A 27,362-nucleotide genomic window follows, 5' to 3' on the forward strand; every position below is an offset into this window, starting at 1 on the left:
CCAATACACTCCTAACAGAGACAGTGATTCTTACACAGCTCCCTCTCCTCTTTAACCCCAAGCTGTAAGTGTTTCCATACAGTGACTGGATCAGCATGTGTCTGTACACCACCTTGTAACATAACATCACAAGCTTAGCAATGCAATGGCTGAACAATAACATGTAAAAATTGAGCATTATTCAATGGTATTCATCCAGCAAAGCAAAGAAGTACTGAGAACGTATAGGAATCTGATGGTACCAGGACTGGACAGGAAAAGTAAGAAAAAGAATATTCGAAGTAGGTGAGATTTTCTCCCTCTGCTCAGCCCTGGTGAGGCTACACCTGGAATACAGTGTCCAGTTCTGGGATCCACAGTACAAGAGACACAAAGCTCCTGGAGAGAGTCCAGCAGAAGGCAATGAAGATAAGGGGACAGGAACGTCTCTCTCATGAGGAAAGGCTGAGAGAGCTGGGCTTGTCTAGCCTGGAGAAGAGAAGGCTGAGAGGGGATCTTATCAATGCGTATAAATATCTTAAGGGAGGGTGCCGAGACGATGGGGCCAGACTCTTTTCAGTGATGCTCAGTGATAGGTTAAGAAGCAATGGGCACAAACTGAAAAATGCCAATGCCATCTGAATATAAGGAAAAACTTCTTTACTGTGAGGGTGACCGAGCACTGGAACAGGTTGCCCAGAGAGGCTGTGGAGTCTCCTTCTCTGGAGATGATCAAAATCTGCCTGAATGTGCCACATTTTCTAGGTGACCCTGCCTGATCAGGGAGGTTGGACTAGATGACCTCCAGAAGTCCCCTCCAACCTCAACCATTCTGTGATTCTGCATTAATTCATATGACATAGCTGTCACAGTAAACGTTTCATCAAAGCTGGACCTGGATGATAGGACAAAATAGACCCTCATCAAGTCAGCAAATGACATTAAATTGGGGAGAAAGGCTGATGAAAGGACAGACAGAGCTACCAGTCAGAGAAACCTTTACAAGACAGAGAAAAGGGCTTATAAAAAATGTTTAATGTACAACTATAAATGCAAAGTCTTGCATCTGGAGAGGAATAACCCCACACATCAGTACAGGCTAGGGACCAGCTGGGTAGGGAGCAACTCTGCAGAAAAGGACATGCTGGACACCAACTTGAAAATGAGCCAGCAACATGCCCTTGGAGTGACAAGAGGCATTGATCATAGCTGCAGAAAGGGAAATTCCAACTCTCTGGAAAGGAACATTTTTCACTTCGAGGGCCATCAAACACTTGAAGCAGGAACCTCAGAAAGGTTGCGGAATCACCATCCTTGAAGGTATCCAAAACACAGCCAGACACAGCACTGAAGGAAACATGGATTTCAGCAGAGTTTAGGCTAAAAATCTCCAGAGGTTTGTTCCAAAATAAATTATTTTATGGTTTTAAAAAGAAAGTATTCTAAATTCCATTTTACATATAGGAAAATTTAAGTAGAGAAAGATAAAGGTTATTTCTGAAGAACAACTATTAAAAATGTAAAGGTATCCATATGTTCCAAGCAAGATGTGGACCTACTACACTGAGGCCATTCATAGATATTTCAAGAAATTGTCCCTGCACATAAATTAATCAGAACCTCTAATACACAGATGTGACCAGAACACATGGAACAAGTTCGTAGAAGCCAAGTGACTTGCTTAAGATCAGACGTCTAAGGAAAAGCAGGGCTCATAACACAGGTCTCTCTTGTCACAAAGCAGCATCCTCTTCAGAAGAGCACTCAGCAGCTTTTGTGATAGGGACATCTGCCCACAAGACTCTCAGCAAAAAATCAGCACTTCACTCTTCCTAGCAATAAATCATCACATCCAATTGCCTTGGCATTAAGATAGCCTGTCCTCAGAGGGGCCTATCCAAGCTTTAAGATTAATTCCACATCATTGCATTTTTATCATACACCCCTACGATAAGGTGGGAGAGTTTAGTTAATAGAGTTAGTTCTATTTTGTGTCTCTGTAAGAAAGCGCAGTCATGTACATATGCTCTTTTTTCTTCAGCTGGAATAGGTGTTATCTTGGAGAACAGCATGTATGACACAGAGACAAGGTATTTCATGTGTGTGATGTGTGAATAACTTAGGAATAATGTCAGAGGCAGCAAAGTGCCAGAAGCAATAGAGGCGTTACAAATTAAAGGCTCACAGAGAACCCGGGTTATTTGATGAATCATTTTGTAAAAACCAGCTGCAGCACTGCAGACATTTTCCCTTTTACATTTTAAGAAAAAAGAAGACGTGACAATACACCTACAGTTGTAACAGCAGCGTGTCACAGAGCCACAAGATCACAGTGACCTTTCTAGTGTCTGCACTGCCACTCCTCAAAAGTGTCACATCGAGTACACATTACCCGAAAGACTAGAACAAGCTGAAACACTGGAAGGACTAAGCTCCAGACAGCTGCTACTACAGAGAAAGCAAACACCTGCAAAAGCAACACCCCCTCCAAAAAAAAAAAAAAAAAAAAAAAAAAGAGAAGAAATACTGAATATCAAGGAGAAGCATAAAACCTGGAGAAAGAGAAGAAAATGAAAAAAGGAAACAGGCTAGACACCAGCCTAAACTTTCTGCCAGTGCTTTGTACCCTGCACCTAATTCCGTAAGGATGCGGTACTAGATCCAGTGCACAGGACTTTTAAGACTAAGCTGCTGGGATGGAAAAATTCTGAATTGACCCTATGAAGGAGGAGCTAGATGGGCTAATGTTATTGTTTCTTCTTCTTTCTCCAAATCCCTGGTATACAAAGCACTGCACTACACTGATGAAACTGTAGAAAGAACCTTCCAGGAAGATTTTTAGTCTCTCAGCAGGTGGGATATCGCGTGTTTTGTAGCCAAAGACCAACCAAAAACATTGTCTTGTGTAACATGCTCAGTGTTCTCCTGCTGGAAACTGTGACAGGTTTTGTAGGAGCATTCCCAAAGGACAGAAAGGTCACAGGACACAAGGTGTCCATGTCCAGCCTGTCAACTTCTGTCAGAGCACAGAGAAAAAACAGCTTTTGTTCCTCTGGCAGGCAGCACAGACCAAAGCATACACAAATCCTAAAGGGACTAGAGATGCCAGAGGTTATTTGAGCAAGACTGCTGTGCTTCCCCAGCATTAGTGAATATTTGGATGTTAGGCTATTTTATAGGCTCAGCAGAGCCCTAAGTTTTGGACTGTTCCTGAAATCGAAAGAAGTAAGGGAGCTGACACATAGCAAAGGACTGGCTGCTTTAGTAGCAAGAATCAGAACCTGTAGGTCACCAGCTCATTAAAACCAAATAGCTATTTTGTGGCCCACATTTGCTAAGTTCATTATTTCAGTTCAGTTTCTGTATCTGCAGGTATCTGCATTTAAAAAACAAAAACAACCAAACCAAACAACAATAAAACAAAACACCACCACCTCTAAGGTGCAGCCATTCTTTAATCTGCACGTGGAAGAAAAGCCAAGGACTAAACAAGAAGGGACGACCCTCACGCCTACCAAAGCATCACACGATAGATGTGGTTGATGCTTGCTAAAGGTACAGTGTGGAAAACTGAATGCTGGTATCCTGGTTATCCGGCAGAAACATCATCAGTCACTAGGGTCATTAACCCAGCACTCGTCATCAGCAAAAAAACACATTAAAAAAAAAAAAAGCAGAGAGAGGAGAGAATATGCAGACGTGTTCATTTTTGTTGAGCTTTTTGCTTTTAATTCATAATCTGTTATCTCTGATCAGTATTCAGACCATCACAAACCCTTCTGCTGAACAACCAGCCAGTCAGTCCTCCAGTCTCATCCATGAATCTCATGAAGTAGCAATCCTGTCAGTCATACCCTCCTAGATGAACATGGGTACTTCTCGTCCCTTGGGTTTTTACCAACTTCCTTAGCAGTGAGTTTAGTGCCATGTCTGTCTCTCCTCCTCCTGCAGCTGCCTCTTCAGGGACCAGACAGTCCCCAAGTGAGCAAGCAAAACTGAAGGCAGTACTGAATGCTAGTAATTGAGTTTATCCTTGGAAGTTAATTAAATTTTAGCAATTCTAAAGAAATCAAAGCTCAATTTATTTATTTATTTAGGGTTTCTTTTATAAAATGTTCCTATCGATGTCTTTCAGAGATAGCGATATATAACCACACATATTAAGCCCTAGTAGAGCGCGATGCAAAATACAAAAAAACTCCTTACATCATCAAAGGAAAAAACTAGCTTCAGGCAAAGACCTGTTCAAACAGCTAGGCTTTGCATACCATCTAAAAGTCAGCTCTTTTGAAAACTTAAGGCAAGCAAATTCTAGTGCTGTGCTCCTTTGTACCAAGGACATTCTGTGACTAGAAAAACAAACTTAGGGATCTACTACTATCATCTGGAGATCTCCAGACAAATCCCAAATCCACTTGCAAACGTAGGCAAAATTCCCTTTGAAGGGACACATGGCCTGGCTTTCAGATCCCACCAGTCCAGGAGGAATTCCAGTACAATTGCTCACATGTTCTCAAGATGAAGTTACATTATTTATTTAGTTTCCTTACACAATTTCAGAGTCACCAGGAGTATGCTAGCTTTATAAACAGCATTAGAAACTAACAAAATACCTCTCTGTAATCGCAAGATAAGTATATTATTTGAAGTAAACTAAAACACATTTTTGAGAATGAGAAGCTAAAAGGAAAAACATCCATTGAATGCTGACCCAGATACTTTAACTAGGATTGCTACAGGCTTGGTATCCAGGCTGAGAGTGAAGAAGAAACCTGACTGAAAATTCTGAGATGCTAAAGGAAACAATAGGATGAAAATGTTGATTTGTTACCACTTGTACACATTATTTTTATTTTCCTTATGAAAAATTCTCCCCCCTCCCCCATTCTTGAAAGATACAAGATCCAGAAGATAGTAATATCAGATCACAATAAAAAAGCTCATTTGATTTCTATCCAGTTCCTTTTTGAATAGAAATCCAAAATAAATCAGTGAGAATGTCTCAAAACAAGGACTATATAATAATGGTTCTGAAGGTTCTTAAACCGTACCACAGCCTTCAAAGGAGCCATCACTATAATTACATATGAAATTGCAAACATAGGTCCAGAGTATCAGAAAACTCAGAGTAAATTTTAATAAATTGCCTCTGTGATGTGCTATCTGAAGTTCACACTAGACATTTGATGACAACCTGGTCATTCACATCTTTGTTTTGCTGGATAAATGTCATGGAGTAAGACTAACTTTTTGTAAGAAGGTGACTTATACCTAGCAGGTTTTAAAGGCTTCTTAAGACTGATTTCTAACCCTAGGTCTAGATCTGAAAGATACATGTAAATCTGCTTAAGAAAAAGCCACCACTCTACCTGATCTTCCATCTCGTTGAATATCCACATGATACCATTCTCCATCATTGGCTTTCTTCTGGGTGGCCTTGACCTTAATGGTCCCAGAGCCCATGTCCAGCAACAAGTAGAGGTTCCCATCTAGAAGCTCAACTGCAAAGAAGTCTACCTTTGTATTTTTCTGGCTCCTGGAGTCTTTCCTCTCCTGAGGCTTGCCATGGGTGAAAAGTATCAGCCCATTGGGTTCAGTGGTTCGGAAATCAAACGAGATGGAGCCCATCCTTTTGGTATTCCATTTGGGCAGACTAATGTAGGCCTCAGGTGTCTCAAAGCTGATGGGATCCAGCGTAGCCACATTCTCACATACAAACTTCACTTCCCCATAGATCTTCATCTTAGTATCACCAATCCGTGCCAAGCGAGACAGCTCCAGACGAATATCGTTATTCTTATAAACAACCTGTCAGACACAAGGAAAAATATCATACATCAATCCTGCATACAGTACAAATACCCCAATTACTTCCATCCGTGGGAGATAAACTTCTCCCAAAAGGCAGTGGGGAGCAGAAGGGAGACCATGCAAGAATCTGACATGATGACAGAAGGAGAGAGCAGAACCAGGAGCATGTATAGGAATGACAGCAATGGGCACTCCGTGATGACTGTAGATCAGATAAGCAAGCAGAAGAGAACACTTACTGAAGGACAGGGAGAACAATTAACTCTATCACAGACCCACTCTGCTGTAAAAGCTTTTGTATCTAAAATACCATGTGTGGCTGGCATCACGCTGTTGTATTTGCATAAATCCCATACAAAATACATAACAAAGTTTAACCTCTGTGTCCATCTCTGCTAACCGCAGCAGGGAACTCTGTACTACCACTGTCATTTCTCTATTATTCTTATAAGCCCACTTTACTACTAGAAGAGAGATGTAAAATACTTAAACAAGTTGCTGCGAACTGTTGGTGATTGCCCTGTGGCTTCTAAGAAGCTACAAGAAAAAAAAATATATAAAAGACTTAAAATTTCTCTTACCAATATATCTTTAAACACAGTAGACACAAACCTGCAATGGATATACCTGTGTATCACACAAAAGCCTCTACATACTGAGTGCCTGGGCTCTTACACAACCTGGGCTGAGGACCTGAACTTTGAGCTCTGCACAGTGCTACAGGAATGGAAAGTAGCCAAGGGCAGAGGCCCAAACAGCCAGAGACTCCTGAGAGTGCCTGGCTCAGGTGAAAGTCCTGCTCTTCTCTTTCTCCCAGGTACAGAACTAAACTGCTACAAAAGAGCACTTGTCTCTGCCCCATGCCATTCTCCCAGAGGTAGGGGCTAGAGAAAGCACAGAGCTGAAGTATTTCTAAAGAGCACTTCCTTCTCAACAGCCTTCTGTGCTTCCTGAACCCAAAACTGGCACAAACAACAAGAAAAGCATTTCTGCAAATAGCATAATTTAAATTGAATTTCTGTTCTGTAACACTACTGGAAACTCTGATTTCTTCAAAGGACTCATTATTTTAAATTTCTTTGTGTCTACTACATACAGCATCATGCGCACACAGATTTGATTTCGTCTGCTTTCGAACTGCTAGCAGACCAGGTTGTCGGCAATTTACTATGAAAAGAGAAAGGAAAGGAGATACACACTGCTAATTCTACAAATATCACCTGCTCTGGTGTATGGACAGGCTTTAAAACATGCGGACATAATGTTTAGACACACACTTGCAATACTCAATCTGCAGGCCCAGGGGCACTTCATGACCAAACAGTTAATGCTTCTTCACTGATATTCTCTAGGCTGCAAACCTACCAGCAGACTGAGCATAAGTAGATCAGAGAAGAATTTTTGCAGAATCAGACAGAAGTTCATAACCCCAGTAGCAACTCACAGAAATAAAGTCTGGAACACCACGCTAGCTCACAGTCAGATAAATAAATCTGCAGTAAATATTAAAAGGCAAATAATAGGGAGGATGGGGGACAAGGTCTGAAGTAGATGCCCACAGGATGAAAAACAAATGAAATCACAATTCAACACAGCTGTAGCACGTGAAGAATGTCCAGCTTTTGTGAAGCATTAAAGGAGAATTTCCTCCGTGCAGCCAGTACAACATCAGATCTCCCTGTTCCAAAGGCAAAATGCCCTACATCAGAGTGAAATGGGAATCCAAGTGTTAATTCCCATTTGGAGTCACAGCACAGCACTGTAGTTCCTCCCAGCAGAGGACAGTATTGACCTGCAATAGCTTATTTTGCTTTAGTTCCCAGTAAAGCACTCTGCCCTTGCACAGGCTCCAAATACATCAAGCCTGTTAATATCTGCAACAGGAATAAAATGTATTTCCAATTTGTGGACCTGCAGTAGTTTCATTCTGTGGATTAACCATGTCAAATACTCCGGCTAGACAGACCGTACACCTCCTTCCAGTAACTCAGCAGGCCTGTGCATTGCAGCCTCCCCCTCTTGACAGACAAATGGATTCAACAGAGCCAGACAGCAGAGAGAAGCCACAGCTACAACTGAGATGTACTCCATGCACATATCCTCCTGGACTGCCCAAGACTTCTGCACATACTTTACGTGTGTGACAAGTCTGGTGCTTTCCTCAGACACTAGCTCTGAGCACTGCATGCAGTCCTGTCTCTGCATCTCAAGGAAGTGCTGGAGTTGAGGGTACAGAGGAAAATAAATAGAGCAATAAAGAGCATGGAGCAGCTGCTTTATGAGGACAAACTGAAAAGGCCAGGGCTGTCCTATTTAGAAAAGAATGAGAAAATTGAGAAAAGAATAACACCAAAACTTACAGGAGACGGTGGAAAAGCTGAATGTATGCTCTGCCAAATCCAGCAGTAACAGAACTAGAGGCACTCATTGAAACTTATAAGTTTATGTAAATAAATTTAAAACACAGTTTTAGATGTACTTATTTACACAGCAGTGACTTTTGGAACTTGCAACTGCAGGAATTTGCGGAGGCAGAGAAGAGAACATCAGCAGGTTCAAAAAAAGAACTGAAGATAAACGGACAGCAGGTCCACAAATTGATATTAAAGGAAAAAGGAAGGGATGGACCATCTGATAATCCTAACCAAATGATGGGATGTTGTGGGAGTGTAAGACAAATCCAATGCTGATAATAACCACGCTCATATGCTCTCCTTTAATAACACTTCTACTGTCACTGCTGGAGGCAGAACACTGGGGAAATAGACTGATGGTTCTTCTGTCCTACAAGGACTTTTCACATATTCTTCACGAATCTGTGTTTAGTAGATTGTTTGTAGTCCACCCTTTAACTCACTGAAAGGACAGCCTGGGAAAGAGGATAATCAGAAATAGGTTCCTGTGGACAGAGTCCTTCTTACCTATGGGATTTTCTGACTGTTGCCATTCTGGTGCAACTCTGCAGTGTTAGTTTCACCCTGCTACGGAGCTGCTTTGGTGAGCAAGAGCTGAATGTCTGAATGAACCATGTGTGACTTCAACCATCCCATCACAGGAAAACTGTTCTTATATTACAGTGCTATTGACTCTCCTCTAAAATCTATCATGGGAGAGGCTGAACCCAGCCCCTCCCTGTGCAAGGAGGAAAAACGTAACACAAAGTCTACGTTTTCCAGGAGGAAAAACGTAACACAAAGTCTACATATGAGGGCTGCTAGTTGGAATATGCTCACACACATATGCAGCTTCCAGCTCTCTCCCCTTTTCATGTATTTGATATTTGAGTAACAGCTCCCGCCTCCTTTGGGGAAAGGCAGAGAGTCCAGCCCTGGGTTTATCCAGGGCTTGCTGCAGACTGCCATGCATTTCATTAGTTATACCAGGACCACCACTGAAAATCCTCGATGTAGACAAATTTCAAAGAATCTAGACAAAACTACACAAGATTACTTGTAACCCACAAAGTCACCAGTTTGGAGAAAAGACCAAACAAGCAAAAGACGACTTACGGAAGAAATGTGAAATGCTATTGAACAGATACAAGTGTTCTGAATTCATTCTTTTCAAAGATCCACCCAGATCTGAATGTCTGTCATTGAAGCATTTTCTGTCTACTTCATTTTCTTTATATAAAAACAAAACAAAAGAAACTCACAACCCAAACCTACAACCTAGCCTGAGAAATTTTAGAAACACCCGTGCATAAGGAGAAAGTCCTAACCTAGTCACATGGCTGGCTTTAGGTATCACTGACAGCCACATTCGGACACCCAGATCTTGATGTATCATCAGGTACACCAGAACTTTCAGCACTGTAAACAAAAGACTAAGAATAATCCTTGAGTGTATTTGCCAAGTGAATCCTGACCAGGAATAAAGAGACACGAGTATATCTGGCTCGGGCAATGAAATGCTTAGGCAGCTTCAAATATCTGCAGTTTTATTGTTAAACCAAAGGTTCAAGAATGAGAAAAAGGAATGTAATTAAAGGACTGGAATGCATGTCCCATAGCAAAGAATATTCAAATTCAGTCCATTTAATAGGTAAAGGTTAAAGGGTGATCTGATCACAATCTACAAGTACCTATGCAGAAAATGGAATTTGGCAATAGAGGGCTCTTCAATCCATGTGACAAAGGAATAATAAGATCTGGGGGCTAGAAATTGAGGTTCGAGAAATTCACGTTTTAAAATATTATGACTTATTTTTACATGCGGGTAATTTGCTATTGAAATAAATTACTACAGGTTATGGCATGTTCTCAGCTACCGGCAAACTTTAAATTAAAATAGGATCTTGTTTTTTCTAAAAGACATAGTGAGATGGGAATTAATTATATAGCAAATCAGTCTAGATTATCATAATGTCTCTTTCTGGCCTCATAACCTAAGAATCTTTGTATTTTAATGAAATCAACAGATGCTTCACTGCCGTTTTCCAGGACAGTTGAAACACTTGCTTGCAGAATGTTAAAAGAGGCTGGTAAAGGCGAAGAGGCTTGTGTTGAGTCTGGTCCGACTTGCCACCAGTGCTTTCACTGAGTCTTTGTTACATGTTTGTGACTCCAGCTTGCAACCTATAATTAAAAGCGAAGGCAAGTAAAAAGTCTTAGGAATGAAATTCAATTCTGTAGTTCTAAAAATATGACCTCCAAGAGGTAGTTTGTTACAGTCACCTGCTGCAAGCCAGGGAGGACAGATGTTCACTGAGGAAGCTGTCAGCCAGCACTATAGCCTATCATCTCCAGAACACTTCCTGCCTCGTAGTTTGTTTTTACCTGAAGTCTCTGATCTAACCTGCAGCTCTTCAGGGTATTCCGAAATACTGACTGAAACCTGCAGCTCTTTAACTGCAGCTCAGGCCATGACTGACTCAGAGGGCTGTCCCTTGCTAGGACACAGCCTCCCAGTGCCATTCTGGGACGTGTGTTCCAAGGCAACTTAGAGGTAAGCACAGCAATGAACGCAGTGCCCATTAATTTGTCCATATTTATCAGATGGCTTTCTAAACAAAGCCAATCATGTCTGCTTAAATAGAGAGCAGCCTGATTTTGTGCCATGTATCTGTATTAGAGAGGGTCAAGATGCCTATGAGTGAAGGAGATGATTCCTGGTGCAGATACACATCCTCTTTATAATTCTCCCTGGAAGTGAGGTTAAAAAAAGAAAAGAAAAAAAAAAAAAGAATAAGAACTGGCAAAAGCTACGTACAGGGAGTTTGAAAAGTAATCTTTATTATTCCAATCTCAAAAATCACCTTCTATTCTCAGAATGGAACTAGCTTTTTTTTTTTTTTTTTTTTTTTTTCCCTTTTCCATCAGGACTGGTTCTGAGTATGGTTTAACAGAAGAACAAGGGGATGGTTCTTCAATCTATCTTTGTTTTACGCATTGGACTAATATAAAAGGATGGTCAGGGATTGTAAGTACAGATACACAGTGTCTGATAATCAGCAGCAGGAGAATTCCATGATAACCAGACATTTGGCAGGATAAAGAGTAAAAGATATACAGTAAATTAGGTTTCCTTTAAATCTGCTGAGAAAGAGGAGTTTGTTTTAAGCTGAACTAAAACAAATTGGCAATCTGGTTTTGAGGTTTCTTAAAAATGGCAACTTCACAATCCTGAAGCATTCAAGGAACTTCTCCATCTAAACTTATGATAAGAAGCTTCACTCATGGGTTAATGAGAGCTCTAATCAGATGGCTTTTCACAATGATGAAAAGTGTCTCTCTGCAATCAAGTGAAGATGCAGATAGAGAGTGAGCAACAAAAGTGAGGAAAAATGATGTGCTAGGCTTGGCCAGTAGCCAATATTCATTTCCTCGTGCAGTTGGTGCTAGTAGGCAGGAAACAGGTTTTGGTGCAGGCTGGACACAGGCAGACAAAAAAGGGGGATGGCCACTGATGACCTTTTTGTCATGACAGTTTGTCATCCTCTACCTCACTAGGCCAACAACCTGAAGGCTACTTCAATTCAGGCAACTACGAAGACCACCTGGGAAGGTCAGCCACATTGTTTCCCTACTGCATCCTGTGTGTCATCACTTGCTTTTCTTCTGTCATGAGTTGCTCCCCTTCGTCAACTGCCTGCGTCACTTCTCAGAACGGTAACAGGGACATTCAGCCTTTCTAAGACGTCCTTAAAGGCACCTGCACCACAAACGTTCTTGCAGTTTCATAAATTACAGCCTATCAGCAGGTTCACCAGAACTACCTGTTTCCAGCCCGCTTCAAATGGCAAATAAAAGCCAACGCACCAGCTAATAAGGGCTTACTTTGTACTTGGGACAGACTGTGTGCGTGACGCTCCAAGGCTTCAGTGATGGGTAACTAAAGCTGATGCACTTACTTTAAGTGTATTTATTATCTAAATGCATTGTGCATACCTGGTCTAAACATATTTGATGGTTCAGTGGGATAACAACTGTATTCAGGTATTTATAGATAGTCATCACCATTTACCACAATGAAAGGAGTTCATTTGCCTGGCAAAAAAACAATGCATTGAACATTGAGAATAAATAACTGAAACCAAACAAAAGAGATTCTGATATAATTTGTGCTATGTTGGCTAAAGTAATGCAATCCTGCAACTCATGTGGAAATGCTTAACAAAGAACGTGCATTTACCTAGCTAAAAATAAGAATACGGTGATACGGTGATCAGAACGCTTAAACAATAAGGAAGGAATATTTCAAGGTTTCCTGATTTTTTTCTTCAACATTATAAATCCATTCTAGGTTCTGAATAATTTTAAATAGAAAATTGCAAAAAAAGGAAAAGAGAATATCTTGAGTTTCAAAAGAACTCTAGGAAGATACAGGGAAGCACTCCCTTTGGGAAGATACAAGATGTGTATTAAAAAAAAAAAAAAAGCTAAAGAAGTCAGGGGGAAATTCCTTCCATTGATCTAATGACAACACAGTAAAAATCATTCAGAAAGGCTTACACTGAAAAATAACAATTAACAGTTACTGAGAAAAGAGGAACCAGTACTTCACTGTGGTCTCCACCACCCTTAAAGCAAAAAAATAAGCCTCTGCATCTCATAAGACTCCAGGACGTTTGAGTGTCTTCCCAGTTATAGCAGAGTGAACACTAACCCAAATCATTCACATGATATCCCAGGGAAAGCTTAAACATTAGGGGAGTCCATCTTGCTGCCTTAACTTTCACCTCGGAATACATCAAGGTGAAGACCAAATACAACTAGATATGCTTTTCTGGAATAAAATCTAAGATATTTTGCCTTACAACCAAGTAACACAAAGAGAGATTCTAAACCAGTAATAAAAGGAAGAGAAGAGGAAAAAGGGGGAAAAATAAAAACAAGGGGAAAAAAAGCTACTCTGCAGTTATTTACTGACATTCTAATATCTGTTTTGAGCTGTACAATGATTTTGCATATACTCAGCCTGCCGCTTCTTGAGCTAACTACAAATATTGCTAAGAGAATAAAACTTCAAATGCTCTACAGCCTTACTTATTCTTGGTATTGCACTGCAGCATCTGAGCTACAGAAGAGCACTGTGTTGTGAAATGACCTACTTCTTGGATTCCTTCCTTTGAATAGGTAGCAACAAGGACAGGATTTATTTTATCACATGGGTAGATTTCTGCATCCTCCATACTGGGATATCCTGTCTGCTAAATCATTTGGTCTATTTTTGAAGAAAAACTTCATCTCAACGGGAGTAACAGACACTACAATTGCATCTTTGGACACAGATAATGGGAACATGAGAAATTATATATATGCACTTGGGAAAAAAAAAATGACACAGAACAGAGGGAGAAGCCTATGAAGTTGAATAGAAATGCTGCTGAAAGGTTCTGTATTAGTCCCAGAGACTAAAGTTTCCTCAGCTACTGAAAAGGGACAGCCTAGGCAGCAGCAAGATTAAGAAGAATTGGTTGTAGCACAGAATATGATGTGCAGATGAACGCTCTTTTGCAGTTGAAGTGTCAGGTATTGTTCCTTCCTTGATGGAGAAACTTCCAAGTTCTGGAATAAGTGAAAAAAAAAATAATGTATAGTTTCTGGATTTCTTAAAATTTCACCCTTCCACAGACTTCCTAGGGAACGGTGAGAAATCCAGTTAAACCCAGTTGTTTTCAAAATTATATTCCTCATAGCATGGTGGCTTACAGGGTCGTAGAATTGGTTTTGCAAAAATGCTCACTATGCAAAAGCTCTAAGTGAAAACAACAAGATTTTGTCTTGACTGCTAAGTGCTAACTGAAACCCTGAAAAATTTGACTAAGATTTCTCAGTCTGTTCCTCAAGACTAGCTGTCAATATTTAGTTGTACAAGTTAACTGACGTTTGACAGTAATAGAATCAACCTTTGTATCATGTCGAAGTATTTAAGGCATTTCACTGTGGACTCAGATGCATAAATCAGAACTTCCCTCCTGCTTCGTATTCTGTTCAAACCTCTATTTGGCCTAGTAAAGAATCAAAGCTGCAGGACATGGAAGCCCAGACAACCAGCTATAACACTCCTTGCTTCTGCCACAGGGCACAGACACAGGTGTACCTCCCGTTGGCCTGAAGAGCAAGTTCTACCTTGGACATGTATCTGGATATAGAAAGGGGATTGAGGAGGTACATCAGTGTTTTACCAATAGTTGGGAATATACAATAATGAGGAGATAGTTTCTACACCAAGCCTATACAGTGCAAAGGGAAAATAAGGAGAGAAGAAAGAAATGCACAATAGCTACCCACAGAAAATCATTCATTAGGTGGACTGAATGAAGCATCCTGGAATGTATGAAGAGTACAAGCCTGAGAAATGTGAGAGGAGACAGTGCTGTGCTCTGCTGAAAACCGTGCCCAGTTCAGAAAATTGTACCTCAAGAAAAGAGCGGACATATTAGACATAGTCCCAAGGAGAGCAATGACAATAACCAGAAATCTAGGAAATAAAAAAGATTGAAAGCACTGTTTGTTTTTTTTTTTTTTTTAACATATAGAAAAATGAAAAGAGACTTTATAACACCGTTCTAATATAAAAAGGCTGCTACAAAGAGGAAACGAACAATCTGTTTGTTGTATCCATGCTGAAAAGGACAAAAAATAATGGACAAAAATTACAGCAAGAAAGTGTTAGAATTGATGTTGGGAAAAGCTTTTTAAATTTAAGAACAGTGAAGCTCTGGAGGCGACTGCCTGAGAAGCAACCATCACTGGAGACCTTTAATTACAGGTTAAACAAATTGCTGTCAAGGCTCACATGGATGTCATTGATTTTGTCTTGGGACAGCAGAAGTGGAAAGGACTAAATAACCTCTCAAGGTCCCTTCCAGTCTTATTCTCTATGATTCTGTATTTTAGGAAACAAGAAAGGGCAAATTATGTAGTTAAAGACTATAATGGTGTTCAATGCACAGAAAGGATTAACCTTTTATTAACAAAATTCTGATATCTCACCGAACTGAAGGGCTCAAGTTTACAAGCGAACTACATGTACCTAGCTAATAAAGGTTTGACTGTCTTTTTTTTTTAAGGGTTGAAACAAAACAGAACATCGCAGAAAGTTATTTACAAGCATGCACTAGCTGATGTCAATTACATTCAGTCCTGTATTGAGCTTATAGAGATATTTGCTAGTTATACAATGCCCCGCTCTTTCCAAATTCATCCTGAAAACTCAGATTTGTCTAGCTAGCACAAGCTAAATCTGTCTAGCTTGGTTCAGTGATGAGTGTGTGAGGAAATGATTACTGTCAAGTACCTTAAGGATTTCATCTCAAAGGCAGAGAGGAAATATTTTAGGATGGCCCCATTGATCATTTAAGGCTTGAACCTTATTACACAAGACACTGAAAACTGCATCAGACAATGACTTAGCAAATAAACACTCTACTTACTGATTTTATTATATTTCAAATCCACCTAAGGTTCTGCAAATACAAAATACCTGTCTCAGGAAAATAGATCCGTTTAGTATAGCTGGGTGAATGTTTCCATTGGGATGGCTTTCTAACAGAATTGCATTTTCCTAATGGAGAATTAGCAATGAAATGTCTCACTTCAAGTTGTTGCAACCCAAAATGGCACATTTACTTTTGTCAAACTTAACAGAAAAGTTTTTATATGAACTTATAAAACTTTATTTTTCAGGCACTGCATTTACTTCTAACAGTGGTCCCCATTTTTTGTTTGCTTGTTTTATTTTTTAACCTCTGTCTGTACTCCCCAGGGAAGCACTTTCACATGACACAATAGCAGTGTCCCACTTGACATCACGAGATGCATGACTGCTTTTGCCACAAAGCAGCTTAACCAGAGATTCAGACCCCTGTGGTAGAACAAAACATGGATCCTGCAGTACAGCTACCATGTGGAACTTCTCTGGATAAGATGATAAAGCTCTTCTTGAACCAACTGGCAAGTATTTGGGGTCATCTCAATTAATATGAAATACTTGATTCTCAGAGTATCAGAATATTATATATTAATTCAATACTGAAAACTGGGGGGATTTACATTAAAAAACAGTAACAACAAAAATAAATGTAGGCTAGAAGAACTCCCTTTGGGACAGAAACTCTGTGTTTCATTTCAGCGATAAAGCATGCTGGAACTGAGAACACTGATGTTTAAAGTCTTTGAAAATACTGAATAGATATTGTTTGCTCATAGGCATGCAGTATTTCCCTGCTACCTATCTTCTCTAGCCTATATGCCTTGAGCCTGCTTTGCAAGAACATCCCTGGCAGGTATATTGAGAAGTCTCCACATGCCAATCAAGCATTATTCTCACTGCCCAGGTTTCCAATGTGTTGGGCATCTAGTGCCAACCACAGTGGCATTTTCTATGTTTTTGTCACTTGTCCAGCAACAAACAAATTGAAAACATTTGCTATTACATATGGGTGAGCACATGCTTAAAAGTGAGCACAGCTCAAATAATGATGCAATTAGGACAACAGATGAACTATTTGGTGGATTTAGTATTGTGTAGACTTAGTCCACAAACTTAAAATGATGTGTCACTATCTGTAGCAGAGTGGTGCCACTGTCCATAGCAGGGTGATAACAGCTGGGGATTCTGCATCCCAACATTCATCTCCCTCTATCGGCCTAATCACAAAGGGCACAGGAGCATTGGCATCTCCTCCTATCTGCAAAAGCAACCCAAGATAGAGGCATGTGTGCAGACAGACTCTCCTCCTGTGGTGGAACAAATACCCTTTGAGTCCAGTGCAGAGGCACCATCAGTGAGATGGCATTACCCTGTGGCTAACACTGTCAGCCAGGTTACCAGCACAGTGCACTACACAGGTTTAGATGGACTGAGGAGGAGGTCCTGCTTCCGTTCATCTAAACCAAAATACTATAGGGTTTCCACCTCTTTTCTTCCTTTTTGCTTGTTGTCCTTTCCAAAACCTACCAGCACTGGCACTTCAAGAACTCTTTGATCACTTCTGCAAAAATTCCAGGGCATGGAACAAAGTTAAAACCCCCTATAGGTAAGGCTCCCTGAACTTTCATCTGCACTGGGCTTAAGTTGTGTGAAAACAGGGAGGGAATGAGATAAATATTTGCTTGCATATTTGTTGGGGAGGGCAGGGAGTGTAATTAATTCTCTAACTACAAGTAGCATCAAAAGAAAAATACTTTTATCACCCCACCTCTAGAAAGAGAACTAGAACCTCTTCTACATCCTTCTCCTGCATGTATCTAAAAACTCACAGCTGAGAGAATCCAGTGCTTAAGAATGGAATACACAACAAATATCCCTTCTGCTAGGCACTGAATCCCAACTGCCATGATGGCAAGAAATTTCATCCATCTACACATTTAGAAACCACTCAGCTGCACTGGGCACAACATTAGCCCCCAGCACAAGTGTCCGAGACCAATAAAGGGAGGCTATGAACAGGGTGTACCCCTGAGCCGCCAACATGGTCTCAAGCCTTCCTGACAAAGCCATTTTCCCAGCCCCACTTTACAGGCTTCTCATGGAACAGCACTAAAATGGTGCAAGTGAAGAAGAGCCCGGTGGCCCTGCAGAGCATGCTTGGGCTGTCAGTGAAACTTCACCTTCCCGACTTGCTTTCACCTGGAAGATGTATATGCATGTATGGAGCATGAGTCCAGCTGCTGCCAGGGGACAACACAGGAAGGAAAAGCAGTCAGCTCTGCCAGCATGCTGCTGGTGCAATGAGAGAGCAGTAGGGAAAGCACACAAAGGAGAAAAAAACAGAAGCAAAGAAGGGTGACTTGTTCCAGCAGAAGCACTGAAATGGGAGACAGATTAGGGTCTAAGCACCCCGTTCAGCACTGAATTATACTTCCTGCTCAAAGCAGGTGGGGCGCTAAAATCAGGAGCTGAGAGAGCTCTTTGGTGAGGAGAGGGGTCAGGACTGGAGTCAGCACAGAGCTGCAGACAAAAAGGCAGCTGATGAGCTGCTTCCAGACACCCAGCACACTGGGCCTGATGCTGCAAAATGCAGAGAGCTCTCAATACCTTTTGGCCTCTGGAGTGGGCCCCAACAGTACGTGTTTTTTTTTCCTTTCTTAAAAGAAAAAAAAAAATGCATCTCCCCACACGGAGCTGGAAATGATAGATCTCTCCGTGGCAAAAAAGCTTTACATTAGAAATCCCACAATATAAATATGAAGTGAGAATAAACTTTTCCCTCAGTGTGTTTACTTTTCCTACAATGCCATTTTAAATGTGTCCAGGCACTAGGTTGCCATCTCCTCTGCACAGAGCTTGTTTTTACATCTAAGGCAGACTGCTCTCACATCTAAGAAAGCTTATTTGATGTAACCCTGATGTACAATGTTATCTTACATTTTCTGTTTTGCTCACTACTATCCTGGTGCATAATTTCTTAAGCAGATCTATAGCGTTTACATTGTTCTAACACTATGAGGCAGGAAACACAAGCTGCTGTAGACATTTGTTTGGCCAGAATTCTCCATTTAAATTTTTTCCCTCATTTCTGGTCAACTGGACTGCCCACCCAGTTCTGACTTTCAAGCCCCAACAACCTTTCCATACACTCACTGGGCACTGAGACACTACTGCAGCAGCAGCAAGCAGCCTCAAACCACGGTGAACTTCCCCCTCTGGGGACAACTTCTTGGGAGGAGGAGGTGGGAAGTGGGCTCTGTTTTGTTACCCGATGACAAGAAGGTATATGTGTTCACTTACAGATCTGAACGGTGCATTTCTGCATTTGTACCCATTGAAGGCATATTTTGGGGTTTATACGCATTTGGAAACAATAACAGCCATCCTTTTATCCTAAAAGTGGTTCAGAAAGCAGAACACCTTTTTTATTAATCTCTCTCCAAGAAGGATGGAGTTACCACTTCCTAGAGCATAGACTGGCTGAGGTGAGATTACAACAGGATCTTTGTGACTGCAAATTCAGCCTTCCCATATAGCTGCCCCGTTTCCTCCCTCAGCAGCACATTTACAAGCAAGATTTCAGTTTGGAAGATGAGACTAACTTTGCTGTGGACAGTGTGACAAATGGGACTTAGCTGGAGCGAAGCACGCTCCTTCACACATTTCTTTTCCTGTTATCCAGACATAGTCAAAGCTGAAAGGAAAACAGATGAGGGAGGAAGCAAAGAGGCAGCAGGGCCTTCGAAGCAGAGCATTTCTAACATGAACTATCCTGTGGAGGCCATGTTCTTGCCTGGAGTCCTTTCCCAAGCCCAAATAACCCAACACCAGCTCTGATAGTTCTATTATAAAGCAGACAAACAAGCAAAACAAAATACAGTGCCCAGAATAAAGAAGCAGGTGCTGAAAAGCACATTGCTAGAGAATGGATGTTGAACCCACAATGGGGCCCGGCATCACAGTTTTGCTGTTCCCAGGCAGGAATTGTTCTGCCTAGCTTATGTCCTTCATATGTAAGGCACTCAAAAGGAGTAGATTAGAGAAGATGACCAGCACATGCTGAAAGTGCTGTTTTTTTCTATATTGCACTACCCTTTTTTCCCTCTTCTTCCTTTCCCTAGAGCACAGTACTTTCAAGAGCTGCATTTTTCAGCTACCCCATGCTTCTCTATTTTTTATTGGGGACAATGTAAACAATAATAAAAACACAGAAATTATTTCCCTAACTCCCCAGTCACTCTGACAATAGGGTCTGCATGGTTTTTATAATGTAACCCCTTTACCCTTGAAAATACACATATCTCACACCGTCCTGGCATCTGCACGCCTAACTCCTTTCTCTGCAAACCCGTTCTTCTGCATGCGGGCGAACTGATACCTATTACTAACAGTAGGAACTATTTCCCAAGCACTTCCAAAAGGAAAGGCAGATTACAGAGATCTGTCCAAAATCCTGTTGGTCCCTGCAAAGCCACAGAAAGGCCAAAAGTTCTCACCTGCTGTTTCTACATTGTGATACCAACAAGTTATGTCCCACTTATGCTAACATATATCTTAAAAGCAGGGCAAAAGAATCCTAGAATACCCCAGGTTGGAGGCCTGAAAGATCCACCAAGTTTTCATGGGAAAACAGAGCCTAGATGAGATTACCTAGCCTTCTGAACGAACAGAAGGATTTGGATCGTCAGCTTCTTGCAACATTTCTCCTTGCTTGTACAGAAGTATATCCCAAAGGTTAAACACTTAAATTAGCTTGAAGCAAGAAAAGAAATAAAGCTGCTCCTGTTAATTGCGCCTGGTGAATTTGGCATACATATTCATCTTGGAGAGAAGATGTATATTCACTGCCTTCTAAAAACAAGCTTCATTTTCCCAATGTGAATGTACAATGGTTGTAACATTATTTCTATAACGTTGCTATTACACAATTTTTATTATTTTTACTATCATTACACATCAAAAGCACTGGAGTGGTCAGTGAAAAGAAGAGGAAGCAAGCAGCATTTGAAGGTATTTCTTTAGATACAGAGAGGCATGACGGCCAAGCTGCGCCACTTCTCAAAAGCTTGGGACTGTAGGTTCATCCCCATGGACACCTTGCAAGAAAAAGAAATAAGGACAGAAAGAGCAAATGTGCACACAGGAATATTTAGTTCTAACCCTTGCTGTTGACTGAATGGATGAAGTTTTATTCATCAAGCTTTCCCAAGGCCAGAGAGAGCGAGACCAAAGCAGCACATTGGGGAAAGGGCTGCAGCCCCAAGCTTCCATCCTAGCATGGCTAGCCAACTGAGTGACTTCCAGATGCTGGAAGACAGTCTTGACACCTAAGGTAGCCTGCAAAAGCACAAGAAGATACCTAAAGCACAAGAAGATACCTAAAATGCAGTTTGCTCATCACTTTGACGTACATATAATCATACAGACCCGGACACGTTCTCATTTCAGTACAGCCCAACACTCGATTACAGATTGAGGATCAAAGACTTTAAGTAGCTCTCACACAAAGGAAACCGTATCTAAGCCCTGTAAATAGTGACTATGAAAAGAGCGCATGTGTCTTGGTGCATAACCAATCAAACATGAAATGCCTTTGTAAAGCAGTTGCTAAGAAGGCTAATGTGATTCCTCTGTGTTTAAGTATAAAAATATCAAGAAATTACAGAGAAAAGATACTGACTGTATATAGTATTAGTGAAACCATTTAATAATACTGTGGTCAGTTACCTTGTCCAAGCTTTTAAAGAGATGTTAAAAAGTTTCAAAGAGCAAAGAGAATTGCTACAGTGGTTTCAAGTCTTTGAATCTTGTATTACATTAGGTATACTAATGAATTCCAACTATTTCACCAAAAGGCAGGTTCCAAGTTGGTCCAAACACGCTCCAGGAATCTGCATGGGGAGAAGATTTCTGACAGAAGATGTCACCTTTAATTTAGGAGACAAAAGCGTAATGAAGCGTAATCATATACAGTGGCTAGTCAAATTACAACTATTCAGTCTGGAAGTAAAGTGGAATGTTTCACAGTGAGCTAATTAACCAGTGAATTCTTTAAATCATGACAGGACGCATGAATAGCTTAAAATCAAAAAAGGTTATATCTTGATACAGAAGTCCATCAAAATCCCATCAACACAATGATTTATGTTAAAGGTTCAGCTATAAAATTTATGAAGTATTCAACGTTTTTGCTCTGACAGATATAAATACATGAAGAATCTAAGTGCTTGCATCACAAGAGGATGACAAAGTATTTTTGCAATCTACAAGAACAAAAGAGGATGTTGATCAGCTACCAGGAATAAACATGCTTTCTTCCTAATTTCACAGACCTGGGTCACTTGCTCCAAAGAAGTCTTAAAAGAGCTGAATGAGGAGATTTCTGATCCACTAAGGTTTATTTTTAATCTTGGAATAACAGAAAGCTAATAGATGAACAAAGGAACGTTATGTTGTGTTCATGTTTTAAAAAGCCAAACAGAGCAAGATGTATAACTGTAGAGGGTTTAGCCTACAGGAAACATCAACCCTGAAGGAAGTAAAACAAAAGCTTCAATCCAATGCGCTTAATAAAAATATTAAAGGATAAGACTACAATAGTGTCATTAGACCTTCCTTTGTGTAAAACGAGTTTCTGTCAAATAAACCTGTTATCATTTAAATGACAATGGCAATGTCATAGATGAAACGTTTTGAAAAACATTTGATGGAATATCACAAGACAGTCCTGCTTAAATTAACACTATACAAGAGCTAACCAGGACATGATAGTAGATAAGATGGTCTTCCACTGACAGTCTTGAAAAGTAGTTGTCAGGAGGGCATCATTATTGAAAAGAGGTATTTCTCATGCACCATACAGATCTATATTTGAAGCACAAATATTAAACATTTTATCAATTACTTAGACGTAAAAAAAGCAATATAAGCAATAATATAAAAAATATAAAAAAGTATAGAAAAAGCAATATAAGAAGCTGAAGCTAATACTTGAAGGGAAGACCAAGTCTGACAGAGTGCTAAATACATGAAAACACAGCAGTCACAGAGTCATCCATACAGCAGGGCAATCCCGGCCCTTCCGATCCAAACAAATTTTAAAACAGCTGAATAAGAAAGCATAGGAGCTTATTATACCAGTCCTGACTACAGAAACAGAAAAGAAGCTATGAGGGAGCTGCACTCTGCAAAGCAACAACTTTGAAAACAATTGAGGAAACATCAGAGGAGAAAGTGTGAGCTTCCACTAAGCACTATGACCAAAGGGCTCCACTCAGTCTCAGGATATAGGACAAGACTAAGCAATAGAAGGAATGGGATGTTACCTCTTCATGTGACATTGCTAAGATAAGCACTAGAACACAAGGTATAACCCTAAAATCTACATTTTCTTAAAGAAAGGACTCTAAAAAATCGCAAAGGATAGATCAAGTGGCTTCTACTTGATTTGAGAACTAGAATAAACTCCCTGAAGTCAGAGACAAATAAATCCACCCATTTGGTTTTTCAAAAGGCTTTTTTGTTTTGTTTTTCAAGAGATAAACTTTTCAAAGTTTATCTAAAGAAGTGACTTAACCATTGTGAGTAAGGGAAAAAAAAACACACATTTTCTGAAACATTTTTGTTCCAATAGAAAACTCCATCACAGGAACCAATGTTGTGTCAGAAATTCCAAATGCATATAAAGCCTGGAGTCTTTTAAAAGTAGGGGGCAATTAGACTTCACAGCAACTTATGTAAGAAAGCAACAGATTCTGTCTTTTAATGCCTTCGCATCAAGGCCGGTTAAACACAACTCTCAGAAAGAAGCCCCAAACTATTAGATTTAATGCAGGAGAAGCAGCAGAAATTAAGACTTGATATTTCTTGCTTACAAACACTAACACTCTGCGTAAGGTGAGGAAAATTATATATTGACTGAAGGTTGAGCTGGCAGAGCACAGTGGCTCTTTCAAAGCCTCTGACTTTCTGAAACCCTTACATGCCACAGATCACTCAAGCAACAACAGGACAGATGACTGCAGATTTACTTTGCGTAGTAGGTATTTGTTTACTGCTGAGAAACAGACCAGGAGTTACAACTCCTGGTTTCTATTCCTGATCCTGTCACTTGTCTGTTGGACATTTTTTCACTTTATTTCATGATCTCTTAGTTGAGGAATTCAGTAGTTAATAGAAATGATTTGTGCTTTTCCATGTGTGTGGGTTTTTTTTTTTGTTTTGTTTTTTTTGTTTTGTTTTGTTTTTTTATTAGTTAAGTCTCTAGTGTGAGGACAAGCCTTACTTGTCCTTAAAACATCTTTAGCAGCCCCAAATGGTGCATAGAAAAAGACAAGCACAGTGCCACAGAGACTAGCTCTTTGTAGAAACATTTTTGAGTTAATACAGCAAAGGGAACAATGGCTCTCCTGGCAGGAGAAGATGGACAAGGTGACCTAGTAGGTGTTTACTATTTCTAATATCTATGATTCTCTGGAGTTTGTCCCAGTAGGGTAGTCTCTTTTCCTCCCTTTTTTACACAGCACCAGTCCACCTCTTTGAGGCAGTAAAAAACACTCCTTGGTTTTTAAGTTTCCCTTAAAGGACAACCCCACGTAGATTCAGCACTCAGAAAAATGGCCCAGTTGGGCAGTAATAAACCTTCTTAGCAGTTACTTCCACAGTTAGAGCCACAGGGAAAGCAATACACATAATCACAAAATTCGTGCTGGATGGAGAGATTCCCAAGCCCAAGTTAAAGCCTGGGAGCCAGCTGTCTGCTGCGCCAACAGCCCATGCTGATTTGGAGACCTTTCCTTACTGTAAGTGAGTCTCCCTCCAAGCCTTTACACAATTCCTCATCCCATACAGGGAAAGATCACTTGGTAAGGAAGGGCAGCCACATTTACAACACAGCTCAGAGGCAGTTTTATATCTCCACTTGTTCATACCCTCTTTTGGGATCAATTGCTTTGGGGATCTTAGCAATTCCTAATGGCCAGAGGAGCCTGAACAACCTTACCTTCCATTTCTTCACTGTAACTCAATCTAGCCCTTCTCAACTGCTCATCTCAGTTAAATCAACTTCCTCAAATAAAGCCTGCTTCATTTCCCCAACCCTGCATGTCCTTATACCAAATTATCTCTCTGCTTCTCTGATAACCCTGCATTCAGATGCCTTCCTCAGCTGTGTGCAAGCCTGTACAAGGAACACTGCTGTGGTGTATCATGGCCACTGATGGCTGAGTATACTGCAGTTAGTGCAAGGCAAAGCAAATGCAGTATCTGTTTGAAAATACTACAGGGATCTTAGAAATGGAGAAGTGGTGTGGCTGCACCAGCAAGTATTTACACATAACAACTTCCATATTGAATACAACCAGCACCCTGTATCTGAAAATTGCCTCCTTAAACACTCAGGCAAATCCAACAGAACAGGTGTGTAGTGATACTCCCCTAAAACCGTTTCATATCCTCTACCAATTTGAGCCTAAGAGGTTTATATGCAGGAGGCAATATCTTCATATTTTACAAAATATCCAGGATTCCCCCCTCCCCTCCTTTTTTTCCCCCCTGCAATAACACCCCACAGCAAGGATTCACGTGACTTCATTGCATATCCTATTTGGTTTTGTTTGTTCTGAAGCTCACCCTGCCCTTTTCATTTGATGCCTCTATTTGATTTGAGAAGACATTGAACAACAGTTCCCTTTGATTTCTCTTCCATGCCATGCAGGACTTTCTGTCCTGCTAGCCTACCCTTTCTCAGTGAAGTCTGTTGTGAAGAGCTGTACACAGCCTGTTCAGTCATTCCGTGTACAGAAGTCTCTCCTGACCTTTGGTGATCCTTGTTGCCCTTCTCTTCAGTTTTACAGTGTATTTTTGAGATTAGAAGCACAAAATGACAGTGTCCAGCAGAAAGGTTTTATTTAATGACAATTATATTTTCTATATTGTTCTCTATTCCCTTCCTAATACTTCACAATGCTATTTGACCAATATTAACCACTGAACAATTTTTATTATTTTTTTAACTGAAACATCAGAATCAAACCAAAGTCCAACACCATGCATGGAAAGTCGTGATTACTTTCTCTCCCTTATACTATCCACCTCGTTTTGTATTTACATGTATTTAATTTCACCTACCACATTTGTCCAGTCATCCAGCGTAACTATGCCAATCTCTGCAGTTCTACAGACAATCCTCACCCAAATATTAGCAAAATCTGTGCTTTCTCCACCCACATTCCTATTTATTCTTCCACTAACAAACCTTCAGACCTCAGCATGGTTCCCAGAGTTCTCCCTAGTGAGGCCTTTCCATGGGAGAACTGTTCAGCCCTACATTCTGTTTCTTACCCTCCAACCAATTCCTCTGTGCAATGACCATCTTGTTTTGCCCACTTTTTTTTTTTTTTTTTTTTTTTACTTCTTGAAGAGCCTTTTGGCAAAAACAGCTCACCAGAACAGTTTTGAAAGGTAGAACAGAATATTCCAAGTTGGAAGAGATCCACAAGGACCACTAAGTCCAACTTCTGACTCCACATAGGACTACCTAAAAAATACACCATAGGTGTAAGAGGGTTTTCCAAACACTTCTTGAACTCTGGCAGGCTTGATGCCATGACAACTACCATGGGGGAACTATCCAGTGTCCAAAGGGTACATCCATCTCTAACTTGTAGGGTACATCTTCCCAAACTCTCCAGTCCACACACTTACTGATGGCTTCAGTAAATCCAAATAATTCCCTGATTGCCTCAGTTAAAATACAAAGCTGCAACTAGTCCTAAATTCTTGGCAACGTTACCAAAGATAATATGCTGCACTTCTTACCAAAAGGTGTCCTCATACAAACCAAGTCTTTCCATAAGCTCTAGTTGCAAAACCATGACCAAAAAGATGACTCTGAGGCAAAAGGAACACCAACACTTATTCGCCCTCCTCTGCAGGTGCACTGGCAAATCCAACATCTGGAAGGAATGGGGAAACAGAACTGGAACTGCATTTGAAAAAAAAAAAACCATAGAAACCAGCTGCAGTTTCCACAGACCCAAAATTCCTAAGAAGGGACAGAAGTGATTTAGAAAATACATTCAATGTCAAAGCTGTCATCTGAATTATTAACGTGTAATGTATAGACTTTATGTGAAGCTCACAGTTGAGATGAAAGTTATTAACCTAATAACTTACATGCATAATTAATTTTTCTTGTGATATATGATTTGTGAAGTTCTAACAAAAATGTGTCACAGAGGTTGTAAACAGGGAAACTAGCCTGAAGCCAGAAGAGCTAAGCATATGCTAATTAAGAGAACATGCTAGAAACACATACTTAGGGAAACAGTGCTACATTTCTACGTTATCCCTGATCACCTGGTAAGGAAGAATAGGAAGCATGCTCAGGCAAGGCAAGAGAAGCAGATGCACCAAGCTTGACTAGAAGAGAAAGAAGGCAGTTAGTGTTCTTGTCCACTCAGAAGAAGGCAACTTCAGGACAAACCAGCCCAGGAATACAAACTGAGAAAAGAGAGAAAGTGCTAAGCTGACAGCTTGCCTGGTTAGCTGTACAAAGCAGCAGAGGAAGAACACATTCTCCAGTAGGAAAACAACTTCTCAAGCTTTGCTTTACAACCAATTTCAATATTCCAGTTGTTTAACCATTACCTGGACAGAATAAATTAACTGCATACAGCTTCTACCTAAGAAAG

At 40.5% G+C, this 27,362-nt stretch overlaps 1 protein-coding gene across 22 annotated transcripts in view; it reads right to left on the minus strand.

Annotated features, from left to right (window-relative positions):
- The window catches only part of NRXN3 (neurexin 3), a 970,936-nt gene that overhangs the window by 676,731 nt on the left and 266,843 nt on the right, over positions 1-27,362 (minus strand). For all 22 annotated transcript variants that reach the window (XR_011096953.1, XM_068683067.1, XM_068683066.1 and 19 more), the window contains one exon: positions 5,349-5,787. Coding sequence is in view for 21 of the 22 variants with exons in the window: in XM_068683067.1 (XP_068539168.1) it covers positions 5,349-5,787 (439 nt within the window). In the remaining variant the exon portion in view is untranslated. The remainder of the gene's footprint in view (positions 1-5,348; positions 5,788-27,362) is intronic.

Source organism: Anas acuta, chromosome 5 (assembly GCF_963932015.1).
Source record: "Anas acuta chromosome 5, bAnaAcu1.1, whole genome shotgun sequence".
Lineage (NCBI taxonomy): Eukaryota > Metazoa > Chordata > Aves > Anseriformes > Anatidae > Anas > Anas acuta.